The sequence below is a fragment of the Mesoplodon densirostris genome, chromosome 9 (genome assembly GCF_025265405.1).
Source record: "Mesoplodon densirostris isolate mMesDen1 chromosome 9, mMesDen1 primary haplotype, whole genome shotgun sequence".
NCBI classification, from domain to species: domain Eukaryota; kingdom Metazoa; phylum Chordata; class Mammalia; order Artiodactyla; family Ziphiidae; genus Mesoplodon; species Mesoplodon densirostris.
This window is the reverse complement of record NC_082669.1, coordinates 39,015,803-39,035,508: the sequence shown is the minus strand read 5'-3', so window position 1 is coordinate 39,035,508 and position 19,706 is coordinate 39,015,803. Positions and strand designations below refer to the sequence as shown.

Genomic DNA, 19,706 nt, shown 5'->3' with positions numbered 1-19,706 from the left:
TTGTCATTTGTTTCTAGGTAGTTTTTGATTTCCTCTTTGATTTCTTCAGTGATCTCTTGGTTATTTAATAGTGTATTGTTTAGCATCCATGTGTTTGTATTTTTTACAGATTTTTTTCCTGTAATTGATATCTAGTCTCATAGCATTGTGGTCAGAAAAGATACTTGATACAATTTCAATTTTCTTAAATTTACCAGGGCTTGATTTGTGACCTGACATATGATCTATCCTAGAGAATGTTCCATGAGCACTTGAGAAGAAAGTGTATTCTGTCATTTTTGGATGGAATGTCCTATAAATATCAATTAAGTCCATCTTGTTTAATGTATCATTTAAAGTTTGTGTTTCCTTATTGATTTTCACTTTGGATGATCTGTCCATTGGTGAAAGTGGGGTGTTAAAAGTCCCCTACTATGATTGTGTTACCGTCAGTTTCCCCTTTTATGCTGGAGAGGGTGTGGAATAAAGGGAACCCTCTTGCACTGTTGGTGGGGATGTAAATTCATACAGCCACTATGGAGAACAGTATGGAGGTTCCTTAAAAAACTAAAAATAGAACTACCGTAGGACCCAGCAATCCCACTACTGGGCATATACTCTGAGAAAAGCATAATTCAAAAAGAGACATGTACCACAGTGTTCATTGCAGCTCTATTTACAATAGCCAGGACATGGAAGCAACTTAAGTGTCTACTGACAGATGACTGGATAAAGAATATGTGGCACATATACATAATGGAATATTACTCAGCCATAAAAGGAAATGAAATTGAGTTATTTGTAGTGAGGTGGATGGACCTAGAGTCTGTCATACAGAGTGGAATAAGTCAGGAAGAGAAAAACAAATACCGTATGCTAACACATATATATGGAATCTAAGAAAAAAAAAAACAATAAGTGGTTCTGAAGAACCTAGGAGCAGGACAGGAATAAAGATGCAGGTGTAGAGAATCGACTTGAGGACACGGGGAGTGGGAAAAGTAAGCTGGGACGAAGTGAGAGAGTGGAATGGATATATATGCACTACCAAATGTAAAGTAGATAGCTAGTGGGAAGCAGCCACATAGCACAGGGAGATCAGCTCGGTGCTTTGTGACCACCTAGAGGCGTGGGATAGGGAGGGTGGGAGGGAGATGCAAGAGGAAGGAGATATGGAGATATATGTATATGTATAGCTGATTCACTTTGTTATAAAGCAGAAATTAACACACCATTGTAAAGCAATTATACTCCAGTAAAGATGGTAAAAAAAAATAAATAAAATAAAAATTTTAAAAAAGAAATGCATTTGGCTGAAGGTGATAGAAAAGTTGATTTACAGTGGCTTAAACAAATGGGAGTTTTTCACATATTAAGAAAATTCCAGAGGTAGACCATTATCAGTGTTGATTCAGGTAATTAGTGATCAGACCCCTAATCTCTCTACAGCCTTCTGCTGCTCCATACTTAGCATGTGTCCATTCACCCTCACACATTTTGCAGCCTGGTCACCGATGGATGCTACACCTTTAGATTCAGGCAAGAGAGAAGAATCTGTAGCAGCTGGATTTTTCTCCTTTCATAACAAAAACTGGTTTTCCTGGCAACCCCTTAAGCAAATTTAACTAAAGCACTTAACTTTCTTTAGCCAGAACTAGAGTGACCACACCTAGCTGCAAAGAAGGCAGGGAAACTGAGAAATGGGGTGATCATAATCAGCGTAGCCAGTCACAGTTCATCCCAGGGGCTGGAAACATTAACCCTCATTTCGGAATCAGAGTTGTCTTACAAAGAAAGAAGGGAGAAATGTAAGGTACAATGGGTGGGGCTGGGTGATAGCCTTATTTCTTATAGATAGAGTAGACTTTTAAAAATCTAATTTAGGGCTTCCCTGGTGGCGCAGTGGTTGATAGTCCGCCTGCCGATGCAGGGGACCACGGGTTTGTGCCCCGGTCCGGGAGGATCCCACATGCCGCGGAGCAGCTGGTCCCGTGAGCCATGGCCGCTGAGCCTGCGCATCCGGAGCCTGCGCGTCCGGAGCCTGTGCTCCGCAACGGGAGAGGCCCGTGTACCGCAAAAAAAAAAAAAAAAAAAATTCTAATTTAAACTTACTACAAATTTAAACCCATCATCCCTCTGAAGCTCATAGTTTATTATACATAAACTCATACTTCACTCTGCAAAATTCACCTCCATTCCGTTTCATTAATTGCAAGTCTTGTCTTCTAGTTGTTAGGGTCAGAAGCTCTGAAATCACCCTTGACTTTTTACTCTGTTTCTCACACCCATATCCAGTCCTTCAGCATATTGGACTGGCTCTACCTTAAAAGTTCATTCACAATCCCAGCATTCTCACCACCTTCTCCTCGCCACACTGATCCAGGCCACCAGCATCTCTCCCCTGGAGTACCGCCGTAGCCTCCAACGTCACCCCCAAGGTCCACTCCCCTTTGTGCAGCTGAGTGATGTTTTTTAAAAAATTAAGTCCAGGGCTTCCCTGGTGGCGCAGTGGTTTCGAGTCCGCCTGCCGATGCAGGGGACACGGGTTCGTGCCCCGGTCTGGAAAGATCCCACATGCCGCGGAGCGGCTGGGCCCGTGAGCCATGGCCGCTGAGCCTGCGCGTCCGGAGCCTGTGCTCCACAGCGGGAGAGGCCACAACAGTGAGAGGCCCGCGTACCGCAAAAAAAAAAAAAAAAAGAAAATTAAGTCCATTCATGTTACCACTCTCTCAGAATTCCCGGATAACCAATTGTCTCACTCAAAGCACAGTCCAAAGGTTTTACCTGGCCTACAGGGCCCTCCGTGATCTGGCTCCTGGATACCTCTGTTCTTGCTTCTGCTACCTTCCCTCCGGCTCCATCTTCACTCTTCCTCACCCCGCAAGTCACTCTCCTACCTCATAATCTTTGCCTTTTTCCTCCGTGTGGCTCCCACACTTCTCTCAGATGTCTGCTAAAAGTTCCCCTTATCACACGGTTTTCCCGACCTCCCTATGTTAAACAGCATGCACCTTGCCCTCTACACACACACACACACACACACACACACACACACACACACACACCTGTAGCTCTTTCCACTTCCTCTGCTTTATTATTTTTTGACAGCATTTATGGTCACATGACACACACTTGTATATGTGCATATATGAACACATATACTTTTTTGTGGTCTTTTTCCCCTAACTAAAATATAAGCTGTCAAGAGCAGGAACTTCATTTGTTTTCTGCACTGCTTGATCCCAAGCATATAGAATGGTCCCTGGCACATCGTAGGTTCCAATATGTATTTGTTGAATGAATGAATTGGTGAGTTTTGGGAGCCTCCTGTGTTGAAAAAACATTCTAGAGCCCTTTGAAGACTCATTTTTCTTAGATCAGTTGAGAAATTCCACAGCTTCTAGTGGAGTTTATACCCGCTTCCATGTAAAGTGATAAGATCTAGGCAGTTTGAAGGGTTTATGGTTTATGAGGTAACTGAGGAAAAGAAAAAGTGCCGTTGAATTAGACTTACTTGAAGTAGAGAATGTCTGAAAGTTTTACCAAGGTAAAAACAGGCTTTACCTTGTATCTCTAGCACACAACAATGTCTTCCGAAGGCTTTATTTATTCATGATGATTTAGAAAAGGAGAGGAAAAAATGGTTGAATAATGTTAACTAACAAAAAAATACATATATGTGTGTATATATATATATATTTTTTTAAAGGATTAATTGAAAATGTCAGACCTTTTCCTTTGAGGATAAATTCTTTCTGACTAGAACAGGAGACAGTTAACTTCTGAAAAACACCAAGACTGATGATTTTGTCTATATAGCATTGACCTGGAAGCTATAGTCTCAACCATTCAGACTAATAAATCAGGCAATTTATATTTAATCATTAAGTAGCTCTGGAGCTGAACAGCTGTTCAAAATTAGAAATGGGTCACCCCAGCCAGGATGACATTACAGGCAATCTATAATGCATTAGAATAAAATTATAGTGATTTTTAACTGTCTAGAAATTTATTACAGGACATGTTCCAACTCTTAAACCCTTGTTAGCCAGTGTCAGTAATGATTTATGTTGCGTGGGTGGTATAGTGAAATTATTGACGATTTCAATCACCGGTAAGTCTATGTTTAGTAAATCTTCAAATTTCAAAGCTGTTTTGGAGAATGAGGTGGGTGCTCTTTATTGTTTATCATCTACTAACCAAAGACAACAAAATTGGAGGAAAAGCAAATGAGAGATTCTTCTTCAAAATTAATGGATATATTATCTATAGCTGAAGAAGGAAAGTAATAAATTCTATAAAGAGGGCAAGGGAGTTGAAGTTCCCTAGTGTGTAATTATAGAGCTAACTTGGGGTGATCTTTATCGAGCAAAGCAGATTATCTTAAAATAGTTTTCATAACCATTGTCACCTGCTAGTTTCATTACCTCAGTGTTAGGGGTATTGTGATGGCTTGCAGAGAACTGGCACTGCAGTCTGCTCTGACATACATTGTTTTTGCTTTCTGTGGTCTGTCTCTCCTCTTTCATGAGTAAAGCTAAATTCCACAGGGTTCTTCATTGCTTGTACTGTCAATTTGCTGGGGGTTTTTTTTCAGCTCCTATTAATTTACATGTTCTTAGAACGTGGTATTAAATTTTTGCATGCATTGAAACCAAATGAATTAGTGAAGTATTCTGCAGTTCAATCAATCCATAGATATTTATTGCAATTTTAGTCAAATCCAATATTAAGGGCTCCACATACTTAACCCAGAAATCAGATTTTAAATGGCTAGCCAACTAGATATAAGGATTTGAACAGCATTCTCCGAGCATACTGTCTTCAGAGCTAGTGAAGTCCTCCTGGTTTCCATCTTTTTTACATGGGCTGTAAGTTCTTTCACTGATTGAGTGATTATACTATAAAAATACCCTGAGTTTAGTAACTACCAGCACTATTCTTTAATTGACAGAATCCTTGTTAGGTGGCTCTTTAAACTTTATGTTTTAATTAATTGACGTAACTGGTGTTTGTCATTTTCCTTTTTCTGTAATCAGCCCATGGCCCAAATGTTTAAGATAATGTTTGCTTAGGGTGGTGTAGTAACATTGCTGAAAATCAGGAATGATGGAGAGCATCCAAGCTGCCATTAAAAATCCTAACATCACTCAGTCTTGGCCACAGCTCTTGGTCCTCTACTCCTAGAGGGAGAGGAGAGTGACTGTCAGCCTTTTAAGAAGGACCTCAGTCATAATTAGAGTTCGGGCATCCAACAAAAAGGAGATGTTAAAGATCTAATGTCATGTTGCCGTAAACTCCACTGAAGATACTATGAGAGCACCTTCATAATGATGGGTCACAGGTATGAACGATTATCATGGTCATGCCATCCAGTCATGTTCTGTTCCTTCTCAAGGCTGTGCAGAGTGACCTAGACGTAAACTGAAGAATAAGGTAATTACATTAAACATTTCTTGAGTTGCTGCTCACCCTGCAGTTACATCGGAGTAATCTTATCTTTCAGTCAGAGAAGATTCGCTGGGGTCAGTCTGTTCAGTCTTTCGAAGCTCAAGAGAAGACGCTCTGTGGAGATGTTCTCCTTATGGCAGCATATGTGTCTTACGTTGGATCCTTTACACAGCAGTATCGCCAGGAACTGGTAGACTGCAAGTGGGTTCCCTTTCTTCGACAGAAGGTAAGATCAATTCCTAACCTTAGCCACATTTAGAAGCATCATACTGAAATTTCAGTAGTAAAAACAGTGTATGTACCAGGCTTTTTTGTACCTCTGTAATCTCAACTGACTGGAAATTCTAGTATTGAAGGAGATGTTTCTTGTGTGTTGCAGTTTTTCTTATTTTAATGATGGTTTCAACCAGGAGATGAAAAATAGAAAAATTATTTGTATGAACCATAGAGATGTAGTTGGAAAACTGCTTTTAACAAAACTTAACTGAAATCAAAGTTGGATTATCATGTTAGCATATAGCATGAAACTTTTTGTTTTGTTAATAATACTACAGGTTATTTGTTGAAAATCTTTTTCATGACTACTTTCAGATGAAAAGTGTAACACTCGTATATAAGTATAAAAGTAGCTTATCCTCAATTTGAAAATTCAAACCCATAAGCAAAATGAAATCATAGATTAGGGAGATTTCAAATCGTCTAGTTTAAGATCATCCTTGTACAAAGGAGAAACTGAGACATGGAAGTTTAAATGACTTGATAAGGTCATAAATGATAGTAAACCAGGCCACTGTTTTCTATGGTGCACTGTGTTATCTCACTTGATTAAAGTAGGTTCTTCACTTACATATCTAGCCCTTAAGAAATCCTAAATCTCTCTGTGTACTTGTGTTCTATGTTGGTAATTATGCCTCAATTTTCACAATAGTTGTTTTCATGACATAAAGACATGCCAATGAAATTTCTGAAAATTAAATAAAATTAAATATTGAATATTTTGGAGAAAGCTTGTTATTAAAAGCATCCCATAATTAATAATTGTAAAAGAAAAACCCTTTTGTAATTAAATCATTTAATATATCTGTAGTATCAAGCCATACTTTTATATGGAAGATTTTTAAAAAGAGGTTATCTGTATTACCCCCTGAATGTTCAGGGTTTTCTTTAAGTATTTCTGCCGTAAAATATGCCTTTTATATAAGGGGATAAAGCGTTCTGGTAATTTTGCCCACCTCCTACTGCATTGTGACTTTCAGAAGGTGTCAGCTGTCTAATTCTTCTCTCTTTTTTGTCAGTCTCATCGTCTCCACACTTTAATCCTCTACATGGGTGTCTTGGTCTGGGTTGCCCTATGACTACTTCAGATTGATGACTGTCCTCTTTTGTGGTCCTCTCTGCATTCTCCACCATCGATAAAGTTTTCTCATTCTTTCCACTATTATAGGGAAATTCACTTCCTGACGTGCAAACTATTGAACGTCACATTGTCTTCTTATTGTTACAATTATTCTTCACTTTGGATCATGTAATAGTATTAACGGCATGAACTTAGGCTATCAGTCATTTTGCATTTTTTAAATTGAAAACTTGCCTTCTCAAATTTAAGTTTTAAAATTGAGTCTTAATTGCTGGTATTGCATTCTTTAGTGTATGTGTTTCTGGGAAGTTTCCCATCAATCAATTTATATGTTCCCATTGACTTAAAATTCCAAATGTGGAGTTCCATGAAGATAACATTTTGTTTTGAAGAATAAACTAAAATTAACTGACTTATCCAAACTGTCTAAACATATAGCCAAAGCAAAAATGATAATTTTCTGATGCTCTATGCTAAACAAACATTCATTTTAACTATGGGCCTGTGTTTCACTGTGCGCCTGCAGTTCTCAAGACCCCCATGTCTGTTTTCAGTCATCCTAGTGCTCTCTCCTTTCCTCTTGAGCATGTAGGCATCATGCTGAATGAGAAACAGACCTTCAAATATGACCAGCTTACTCACACGCATCTCTGGGCAGAGCTATGCTAAAGGAAGAAAGAGTTTCCAAATTGTATAAATGACATCCTTTTGGAAGAGACTTTTCTGTCTCCAGGACCCCTGGCAGAAAGTGCTACATAGAACCTAAAAAATGTCTGTCCTGTGGAATGGAGGTTTCCAGTTTCTGAGCTACTTACCTTCTACTCCTTCTAGATTCAGTCACAGCAAAGTGGAAAAACAAAGACAATCACATCTTTATGAACATGTGCCAGGGTCCAAGAGGAGCTGCAATTGCTTATTCATGTTAATTTTTTGATGAATTTTCCTTCAGCAATGTTCCCTTATCCTGCCCTCCCAAGAAGCAACTCCTCTCACTGCTCCACAGTATAGAGGGTATTTTCTTACCCTATTGCTCTCCTGAGTATCTCTGGCTTGTCAGTTTGACTTGGGTGTCCTGGGGATTACAACAGTTTGTAAATTAACCAGTCAACAAGTGACTATGATTTATGTCATTTTAAAAATCTCTAAACTAAGCATGTCATTTATTAACGACCTGTTGACATATTTAAGGTAACCTTGGAGAGAAAGCTCTTATAAAGTAAGACAGCAATCCTTAATGTGTTCCTAGAAATGAAGACTTTATATTCTAAATGCGTCAAAACTCCAAAATCTAACGAACAAATTTAACTCAGTTCAAGTCAGAATTTCAAGGGGAATTATATTTTAACTTGACCCAGTGACTCTAAAGTTTGCTGGATGAATATATTTTTAATAACACCAACATAATTTTGGAATAGAACGGGAAGAGAACACTTGTCCTTCAAGATATTAAAATATATTCTAAAGCTAAAGTAATTACAGCAAAGTGGTTCTTCAAGGGAAGTAGAAAATGAGAATAGAATAGAGTTCAGAAGCATTTAAGGATGTAGAGAGATATTTGATATATTTAATGTATGATAATGTATAAACTCCCACAACTGCGTCTATTACCTCCCAACATTTCTACTCATATACTGTCTTCCCTCCTGATGCTGTAAGATGATACTTCTATTTAAGGCCAGCCGTTTGGGTTGTATTCTACTTTCCATCCCCTTTCCCTTCCTTGAGGACAATTCTAGACAACTTTTCCCCTCTTTGTCATCAGAAATTTTTCTGTCTCAACTAATTCATTACTAGATGATTCCCACCAGCATTCAAACATACAGTTATTTCAGTTATTCCTCGCATTAAAAAAGAATATACCAGTGAATTTCTCTTTGACGCCCCCTGCCCCTCCAGCTACTCCTTCATTTCTCTGCTCTCATTTACAGTCATCATTTCGGAAGAGGAATGTACATTCACTGTCTGTAAATCCTCCCTCCATATTTCTGAGTCACTCCAGACAGGCTTTTGTCCCCACCGCTCCACCAAAATGCCTCTTGTCCGATTTTGCTACCACGTTGCTAAGTTGAGTGGTTTGTTCTCCATTCTCATCGTACTTAACTGAATTTGATGCACTTGAGCACTCCATCCTCCCATAAATACTTGCTTCACTTGATTCTAAGGAATCACCCTCCCCCCATCTTCCTTATACCTCACTGGTCAATTTTTCTCAGACTTCTTTTTTGATTTTTTTTTCCTCTTCTCCCCAATCTCTTAATGTTGAAATGACCCAAACTTCAGTCTTTGAACTGCTTTTTACAAGGTTCATGGCTTTATTTATGTATTTTTTTATTCTTTTGTTTTTACTTGAAGAATAGTTGATTTACAATATCGTGGTAATTTCAGGTGTACAGCACAGTGATTCAGATATATATATATTTCTTTTTAGATTCTTTTCCCTTTTATTACAAAATATCAAGTATAGTTCCCTGTGCTAAGATTCATGGCTTTAAATGCCACCTGGATATCACTAACTCCTGCAGCCCAGACAATGGCATCTTCACTTCTGTGTCTGAAAGATGTCTCAAATACAGAACATTCAAGCTGAAATCCTGATCTTCCCCCTAAAACTTCTTCTACCTACGTATTCCTGATTTGTTTAATGGTAGGCCCATCCTTTTGTTAGCTCGGGCTTGAAAACCCTGGAGTCATTTTGTTGTCACTCTTTTTCTGACCCCCACATCCAGTCCATCTAGGAAATTCTGTAGACTGTACCTATATTCAGAATCTGACCACTTTTCACCACCTTCACCGCTTCCATCCTGGGCCAAGCCATCATCTTCCTCTTCAGTTAGTGTGAAAACCTCCTAACTGGTTTCCCTGCTTCTACATTCGTGGCTTCTCTCCAAAATCGGAGCTCAACATATCAGCCAGTGTGACCCTTTAAAAATGCAAGTCAGATTAAGTGAGTTTTCTCCTAAAAATCCCTCTAATGACTCCCCATTGCAGTCAGAGCAAAAGCTAGAAACCCTCCAGAGGTTTATAAAACCCTATGTGAGGGCTTCCCTGGTGGCGCAGTGGTTGAGAGTCCGCCTGCCGATGCAGGGGACTCGGGTTCGTGCCCCGGTCCGGGAAGATCCCACATGCCACAGAGCGGCTGGGCCTGCGCGTCCGGAGCCTGTGCTCCGCAATGGGAGAGCCCACAACAGTGAGAGGCCCGCGTACCGCAAAATAAATAAATAAATAAACTTAAAAAAAAAAAAAAACCCTATGTGATTTGGCCCTGTTATCTCTCTTTGTCTCATTACCTGTTATGCCTTTCCTCACTACTCTGCTCTAATCACACCGGCCACCTTCCTTGAATATGCCAGATATGCTGCAGCCTCAGGACCTTTGCACTAGCCGTTTCTTCTGTCTTGAAGTACCTTCCCTGAGGACATGTGTTGTCCCACTCCCTTCCATCAATCAGGTCTTTGTTCAAACATCAGCTTCAAATCCCTAGATGTGACTACAACCTTCATCCCTCATCATGCCTCATTCTGCTCCATATTTTTCACCATAACGTTTATTACTTTCTAATATGTTATCTCATTTATAAACTTCTTATGGTTAATATCTTTTCCCTCCCCCAGAGAAAACGTAAGATCCATGGAAGCAAGTATTTTGCATGTTTTGTTCACTGTTCCATCCTAGAATGGTGCCTGGAGCATTGTGGATGTTCAGTATTCCTTTTCATTGAGATATAATTTGTATACCATACAATTCACCCAATTAAAGTATACAACTCAGTAGTGTTTAGTGTATTCATAGAGCTGTGCAGCTGTCATCAGTCAATTCTAGAGCGTTTTCATCACTCCCAATATAAACCCTACACCCATTAGCTATCACCCCCAGTCACCCCATTCTTACTGGGCTTATACAACCACTAATCTATTTTATGTCTCTAAAGATTTCCCCATTTGGAACATTTCATATGAATGAACTCACAAAATACATGGTGTTTTATGACTGACTTCTTTCACTTAGCACATTTTTAAGGTTCATTCATGATGTAGCCTGTGTCAGTATTTCACTCCTTTTTATGACTGAATAATATTCCTTAGATGGATATACCACATTTCATTTATATGTTCGTCAGTTGATGGGCATTTTTGTTGTTTCTACTTTTTGATTATTATGAATAATGTGGCTATGAACATTTGAATTATTCATGTACAAATTTTTTGTATGGACATGTTTCATTTCTCTTTGGTACATACCTAGGAGTGAAATTTTCTAAGCTGTATGGTAACTCTATGTTTAATCTTTTGAGGAACTACCAGACTACCAGTACATATTTTAAAATAAATGTGTAGGGCCTCCCTGGTGGCGCAAGTGGTTGAGAGTCCGCCTGCCGATGCAGGGGATGCGGGTTCGTGCCCCGGTCTGGGAGGATCCCATGTGCCGCGGAGCGGCTGGGCCCGTGAGCCATGGCCGCTGAGCCTGCGCGTCCGGAGCCTGCGCGTCCGGAGCCTGTGCTCCGCAACGGGGGAGGCCACAACAGTGAGAGGCCCGCATACCGCAAAAAAAATAATAATAATAAAATAAAATAAAATAAAATAAAATAAAATAAAATAAATGTGTGCTTAAATGTACATTGTGTATCAGTGGGGGAAGTAATGGATTATTCAATAAATGGTGATAGAACAACTGACCAACCATTTGGGCAGAAATACGGCTAAGGCTCTCCTTCACGGCTTCATGTTAAATAAAAAGAGTTCCAAGTGATTAAGTGATTAGAATGTTAAATAACTTAGAAAATGTAGATGAACTGATGTATAATTATAAAATGGACAATACAGATGAACATTACAGAATTAGTGAGGGGCCATATTATAACCCCATATAATAAACTAAGAAAAGAAGTTTGGACTTAATCCGAGGCATGGGGAGTCATTGAAGGATTTTAAGCAGGTCTGTGACATGATCAGATTATTCATTTGAAAGCTCACACTGGCCACAGAGGGAATAGGACTTGGAGAGGGAAGAGACTATTGTTATCTGTTAGAATGACAGCCCAGAAGACAATGAACTGAACAAAGTGATGACAGTAGACGTGGCAAGCCGGGGAGTGATTCCAGAGGGGGCAAGGAAGAAGAGTTGATGAAACAATGCAATGGATTGATGAGGAGAAAGTAAATATATGAAGGTGCTATTCCCTCAGATTAAAATTAGTTTGAGAGGACTTCCCTGGTGGCGCAGTGGTTAAGAATCCGCCTGCCAATGCAGGGGACACGGGTTCGAGCCCTGGTCCGGGAAGATCCCACATGCTGAGGAGCAACTAAGCCTGTGTGCCACAACTACTGAGCCTGCACTCTAGAGCCCGTGAACCACAACTGCTGAGCCCGAGTGCCACAACTACTGAAGCCCGTGCACCTAGACTAGCCCGTGTGCTCCTCAAGAAGAGAAGCCACCGCCATGAGAAGCCTGTGCACTGCAACGAAGAGTATCCCCCGCTCTCCGCAACTAGAGAAAGCCCTTGTGCAGCAATGAAGACCCAACACAGCCAAAAGTAAATAAATAAAATAAAAAAATTTTTAAATTAAAGAAAAAGTATTTCAAAGGAATTTGGGAGCTTTAGAAGGTGGTGATGTTACATTATTAAAAATATATGTATGTAAGCACATTTAAATAAGATGAAAATATGGATAAGGCTTAATAAAAAGAAAATACAATACAATTAGTTTGAGAGAAAAGACAGAGTTTGGTTTTAGAAACACTGTGGTGTCTCTGAAACATTCAAGTGTCAGTAACCAGTAGAGAGCTGGACAAGAGTGTTACTGGATGGCAGTCATACCTGGGAGTCATTGATGTAAGGTAGTTCTTGGAACTATAGGTGTGCTGAGATCTTCTAGGGAAGAGGTTTAGAGTAAAGGGAGCTGAGTCGGTGCTGACATGTAAATAAGAAGTCGAGGAAGTTGAAGAAGGTGCAGTCAGAGACTGGAGAAGCCCTAGGCGAGAATGGTGTCACAGGAGATAAGAGCAGAAACATGGGGATGGTCAGTGATGCCAAAGCCATAGAGACAAGTGAGAAAAGAACTAAAAGTGTCATCAGACTTGGAAATGTGAAGGTCTTTTGTGACCACGAAGGTGTAACGAGCCAGAAGCCAGATTGCACTGAGTTATTCAGGAAGTGAGGAAAATAGGCAGATAAAGCAGATTGTTCTTGTAGGAATTTGCCTGTGAAGAGAAGGAGATGAACAGAAGTGCCTAGTTAGAGACATGAAGTAAGTGAAGGGTTTGTTTTTTCAGTATGAATGAGACTAGAGCATGTTTCTATGCTTCCAGGGAAGGAATGGAAAAGCAATTGCTGATGATAAAAGGGGGAAGAGGCCTGATCCATCGGAAATTGGGAAGAAGGGATCAGAATAGAGGAAAATGGAATGACCCTCAGGTAGAAGATGCAAGACTCCTTCAACTTAGGTGGGAGGGAAGGAGACAAAGGTGGACACAGGCAGAGATACTGATACAGGGAAAGAAGCTGATGTAGTCATAGCTGCTGGTCTCTCTTCTCTCAGGGAAGCAGGGAATTGCAGTGCCAGTTGGCCAAAGATAAGAAAATTGAAACTCAAAGAATGCTGTGAGGAGGGTGGTGAAAACATCAAAAATACCCATCGAGAGCAGTTGGAGAGTAGATGTTAAGTGTTGCCAAGCAGCTTTAGGAAACCAAAGATGAATTTGGAAAAGATAAATTTGTAGTCACAGTAATAAAGCTTTCCTCAGCAATACTCACAGTCTGGGAGCAGAAAGAGAAGACAGAGAATGTTTTTTTCAGCCAGAGTACAAGATTTATAGGCAGATAAGCCAGAAGGAAAAGAAGACAGGGACGGTCGTGTGACAGTCAGAAAAACGATTAAGGAAACGAAGGCTCTATTTAGGTTCGGTAGAGATGTGAGTGTAGTTAAAAGTTAATGGTTACAGTGTTCGTTGCAGCACTATTTATAGTAGCCAGGACATGGAAGCAACCTAAGTGTCCATCAACAGATGAATGGATAAAGAAGATGTGGCACATATATACAATGGAATATTACTCAGCCATAAAAAGAAACGAAATTGAATTACTTATAGTGAAGTGGATGGACCTAGAGTCTGTCATACAGAGTGAAGGAAGTCAGAAAGAGAAAAATAAGTACCGTATGCTAACGCATATATATGGACTCTAAAAAAAAAAAAATGGTTCTGATGAACCTAGGGACAGGACAGGGATAAAGACGCAGACATAGAGAATGGACTTGAGGACATGGGGAGGGGGAAGGGTAAGCTGGGACGAAGTGAGAGAGTAGCATTGACATACATGTACTACCAAATGCAAAATAGATAGCTAGTGGGAAGCAGGTGCATAGCACAGGGAGATCAGCTCAATGCTTTGTGACCACCTAGAGGGATGGGATAGGGAGGGTGGGAGGGAGACGCAAGAGGGAGGAGATATGGGGATGTGTGTATATGTATAGCTGATTCACTTTGTTACACAGCAGCAACTAACACAACATTGTAAAGCAATTATATTCCAATAAAGATGTTAAAAAAAAAAGTAGTTAAACATATGATAGAGTTTCTCAAAAAACTAAATGTAGAATTACCTTATAATCCAACAGTTCCTTCCACTCTGGGGGATCTACTACCCAAAGGAAGTAAAAGCAAGGACTCAAACAGATACTTGTATATTTGTTAATAGCAGCATTATTCACAATAGCCAAAATGTAGAAGAAATCCAAATGTTCATAAACAGATGAATGGATAAAGAAAATGTAGCATATACACACAGTGGAATATTATTCAGTCTAAAAAAGGAAGGAAATTCTAACACATGATGTGTATGTGTGACTGATTCACTTTGTTATAAAGCAGAAACTAATAAAAAAAAATTCTAACACATGCTACAACTTGGATGGACATTGCAGATGTTATGTTAAGTGAAATAAGCCACTCATAAAAGGACCAATATTGTATGATTCCACTTATATGAGGTACCTAGAATTGTCAGCTTCATAGAAAAAGAAAGTATCATGGTAGTTGCCAGGGGCTGGGGGCAGGGGGTAATGGGAGTTACTGTGTAATAGGTATGGGTTTCAGCTTGGGGAGATGAAAAAGTTCTGGAGATGGATTGTAGTGGTGATTGCACAGCAATGTGAATGTACTTAATATCACTGAACTGTACACATTAAAATGACAAATTTTATGACATGTATGTTTTGCCACAATGAAAAATAGGTGGTGGGTAAAGGACTGGATGTCTTAATGCTATTGGTAAGAGTAAATATTATGTTTAAAGGTATGAGAGAGGTATAGATAATCATGGTTAAAGAATTGGGTATTAGATGTTTAGATTTCAATAATGAAACAGTTTCAGGTTATTACAAGGTCTGGGATAGCATTTCCATCTAAAGAAGGAGATGGTGTAATACCCTCCCAACATATACCAACATCATTGAGGGTGTGGGGTGTGCAAGGGAGACTAGGCATCGGGGTGTTGTGTGATCTTCCCAGCGGGTTCTGATATTTTCCCCTCCCTCTGCCTCCTCCCCCAGAATGCTAGAGTGGAAAGGAAATGTAGAGTTTGGCATGAAGGATGTCAAGGCTGGAGGGTGGATTCGTCATCTCCATGAGCACTGAGGTTGTCACAAATTGATAGCCAAACTTGGAAAGTGAGGAGGACCATTGGCTAAGGCTTTAATATGAGGAGGATACATAGAGGATTGTAGAGCTGGACTCCATGGGCCTCAGAGGTGGCATTTTTCCTCAAGGACAGAAGAGCTGTGGTCTTGGAATGATGTGCAGGGGAGTAAGAAGAATGACCACTGTTACCCACACACATTTTTTCAGTAATGGGAATATTAAGAAAATGAACTGTCTACTTAAGAAAGCCTTAAAGGGAAGTGAGACCCTAGGGCATTGGTTCTTGGACTCCAGCTTCACGTTTAAATCATGTGGGAGTGAACTTTGAAAACATATAGATGCCAATTGAAGTTGAATCATTAGAGTTTGGGGGAGGGGGTATGTTGGCAGCTTTGAAAGCTCTCATGTGATTCTAATATACAGCCTGGGGATGAGAGCCACTGCCCTAGTGAAGAGCTGGGTTTTAATTGAGACAAGCAGGTAGAGGGAGCTAGAGAGTTTGGCCCAAATAGGACTAGGATACTATAGGACGTGCGGCAACAATCGTCTGAAAGTGTGACCGTGGGGGCATGAGTTTGGAGGATGGTGTGGGGAAGAAACAGAGCAGCGTGGTGGTAACTGAAAAGGACAGGGACAGTGGGCGTACGTGGCCTTGAGGGTCCCAATAAAATTGTTACCCAAAATTGTTTCCAAAGTTATCGTCTGCTAGGCAGACAAAGGAAGACATGGGCAGGTTCAAGGAGGCGTTTGCGCTCCACTCATTAATCTGACCTAGGAGTTTATAGTCAGAGCAAATATATGGAAGTATTATACATGGAGTTATTAACCTTTCTAAGCCTCAGCGTCCTGAGCAAAAAGAGAGTGAGTGAGACATCTACTTGGCAGAACTCCTGTAAGAGTTAAGTGATGCAATGAACAGAGTGAAAGTATATGAGTAAATTTTGTAAGCACTTAAAACCTTACAAATACTGGTTGTTTTGTTACCGTCATATTAAAAGAAACTGGGAGTCTTACTTCATCAGGAAGTTCCCTTTTATCCTTTGGAATATACCACTTGGTCAATTCTCAGAGGATCCTAATAGGCGTTTGGTGTTAGGATTAGTCTAGCTTGGCTCAGGGTATGTGCTTCCAGCCTGTTCTTTTCCCTCTAGTAAAACTTCTTAAGAGGGGAGGCTGTTTCCCTTTTTTTTCAGCCTCATCCTGACTGACCACATGCTGCACTATTTAATGAAGCAATTAGATGGATTCTCACTGAATTGCTAGGCTGACTTTGGACTCCCTCTTCGCACTTGGTTTCTGTTTTTGCAGACTCCTTCAAGAAATTCTGCAAAGAAGAGTGGATTAAAAAGAAGATAACATATGAATTGAGGTTTATTTTCCCCACTCTAAACCTAGGTTAAAATTACTGTGAAAGTGATAACTGTATTGCAACTATCAAAAAATTTTTTGATGAAAAAATTTCTCTGTGTCACGCAACTGCCTATTTGAACATCACACTGTAAAGCAAATATCCTAAACTTTGTTTCCAAAAATTTAGGTCTCAATGTATTTTAAAGTATTTATGATATTTTGTCGTGTGAGTTACCTGCTTTGTTTCCCCTACTAGGTTAAAGTGGCCGTTAACAAAGGGGGACTTCTCTTTGATCCCCTGAACTGTACTCTGTACACAGTAGGTGCTCAAACAATTCAAATTGTTGAATTCGGACACAAGATCTACACGCCTACTCTTTTTTTTTTTTTTTTTCGGTACGCGGCCTCTCACTGTTGTGGCCTCTCCCGTTGCGGAGCACAGGCTCCGGACGCGCAGGCTCAGCGGCCATGGCTCACGGGCCCAGCCGCTCCGCGGCATGTGGGATCTTCCCGGACCGGGGCACGAACCCATGTCCCCTGCATCGGCAGGTGGACTGTCAACCACTGTGCCACCAGGGAAGCCCCACACTTACTCTTTATAGCATCAGAAATTAAAGTTATTTTAAGCCTCTAGTTGTTTCAAGTTCTTTGTATTAAATAGAAGTTAAGAAATTAAAGCCATGGAGTTCTTGCTAATAAGAGGATGCTTATTCTGTAAGATAGCGATTTGCTTGTGGAGTCAGATATCAAGGCTGCTTGCTCCTATCACTAGGAGGTAGAGTTTGATTTATTTATAAGATACCATTGTCAGTAGGCACCGTAGACATATTATGCTAACTTTTCCTATACTAACCTCAAGTTGCATCCCAGCTTTATTGTGGGAATTCTTCCAGCATTCTGTTTGCTGAAGCTTTGTGGGCAACCAAGAAATCAAACCCCTACTGCTGCTGCAGCCTCCACTGCCTACTTCATCCAGGTCGGGCTCTTACTGCCCTCTCTTATGGAGGCATGTTTCCATGTTAGCCCCCCTACCCAGCCAGGGGACTAGTTCCTTATTCATCTTGCTGATAGTGGTGTCTCCACACATATGTAGGAGGTGCTCAATAAATGTTTGGTCGTTGATGACTGATTAGATAAATTCCTTAATAATTTCCTTTCTAGAATCTTATTTATTTTTTGTAAAATCAGTCCACTTTTGTAAAGAACTGATGCTTATCTTTAAAACAGGTTTCAAAAAAAATAGGTTTCTTCTTTCTCTCTCTTTAAAAGGAGGCAAGTTTGGTTTTTTTTCTTTTGTAAAAAAATTTTTTATTGAAGTATAGTTGATTTACAATATTTGTTAGTTTCAGGTGTACAGCAAAGTGACTCAGTTATGTATTTATATTTTTTCAGGTGATTTTCCATTATAGGTTATTACAAGATATTGAATATTGTTTCCTGGGTTATACAGTAAATCCTTGTTCCTTATCTATTTTATGGAACATAGCTTGCATCTGTTAATCCCGTACTCCTAATTTATCCCTCCCCCCCAACCACTCCCCATTTTGTAATGCTTCTCTTCACAGTCACACTGTAGACAGTTCCCTCTCAGAGGAGAGGCTGTAGTCGAAGTTGCTGGGTACCACCACAAGCTGACGGAGTTCCAGCGGACTGAACAGATTCCATGAACCCACCCCAGAGAGAGAAGTCATCTCTCTGTAGTGTTGATCTGTAGAAGAAAGATGAGATGCTGGAAGCAAGAGAGTGCAATGTAACATTGCTTATGTGGGATGATTACTCCACTGGGCAAATATTATACATTTCTCTTGTCCTGCCATGCTTGCTGGAGTCTAAATTCACTGTCACCTTGTTGGGGTTGCTGTAGGTGTGTATAGAGGGCAAAGTCCCTTTTGCTTGAAGCCAGATAGATGCAGGAACAAATCAGATGTTGGATGCTGCAGATGACAGAATTCCGAGGAGTGAACAATGGGCTTATTGGGTCGAATTGTATTTCATGATGAGAGTTGTATTTGGCTTTTGAGAGTCAGGAGAATTTGTATGTGTTCTCTGGGCTTCGGTCTCTTGTTTTCTTGTCTGTTGTGCTCTGCCGCACTGGTTTATTGCCTTCAACTCTGATTTTAAAGGCCTCCATCCCAGTAACTGAAGGCCTGGGCATGATTGCCATGTTGACAGATGATGCCACAATCGCCACCTGGAATAATGAAGGACTGCCCAGTGACAGAGTGTCCACCGAGAACGCTGCTATACTAACACACTGCGAGCGCTGGCCCCTGCTGATAGATCCCCAGCAGCAGGGTATTAAGTGGATCAAGAACAAGTACGGAACTGACCTGAAAATCACACATGTGGGCCGGAAAGGGTACGTGAAACCTGAAGGGTTGACTTTCTGTTGAGCTGCCGGAAATGGGTCTGACTTTTACCAAGTCCTGGCATTTCTTAGACCTCTCTGCCACTTTTAAATGTGATAGTTTGGTACGACTTGTTTATCTGCCTGCTCACGTTTCCCATAAAGTATCTCTGTTGAAAGGGCATTTACGTTGGGTGGCATCCACTTACCTGAAGAAGAAATTAGTTGGAAGGTTAGAACAAACACTGAATGTGAGAGGAAAAATTTCCTAAGGCCAAGAATGGAAATACAGTATATTATAATCCTTCTTTAGGACTTTGGCATATGGTAACCCAAGAATTGTCAGCTGCACCCATAGGTTTAATGATGGTTCCAGTTATATTCCTGAATATGTACTTCGCCTACAGTGGGGTTTTAACATGGCTCAATTCCCAACAGAGTGCCTGAAGGTAATTTTTTAGTCAAGCTTTACATGTCACTTTTGAGAACTGAATCTACTCTGAGATTTTCTGTCCCTCAGTCCGCATGACAGTGTTTTCTGATAAGTAGAAAGCTCTCTGGTATGTAGTTAGTCTTCAGTTAATGTGG

At 40.3% G+C, this 19,706-nt stretch overlaps 1 protein-coding gene across 3 annotated transcripts in view; it reads left to right on the top strand.

Annotated features, from left to right (window-relative positions):
* Window positions 1-19,706, top strand: part of DNAH11 (dynein axonemal heavy chain 11) — a 313,208-nt gene that overhangs the window by 226,991 nt on the left and 66,511 nt on the right. For all 3 annotated transcript variants that reach the window (XM_060108331.1, XM_060108329.1, XM_060108330.1), the window contains 2 exons: window positions 5,486-5,656; window positions 18,895-19,130. In XM_060108331.1, the coding sequence (XP_059964314.1) occupies window positions 5,486-5,656; window positions 18,895-19,130 (407 nt within the window). The remainder of the gene's footprint in view (window positions 1-5,485; window positions 5,657-18,894; window positions 19,131-19,706) is intronic.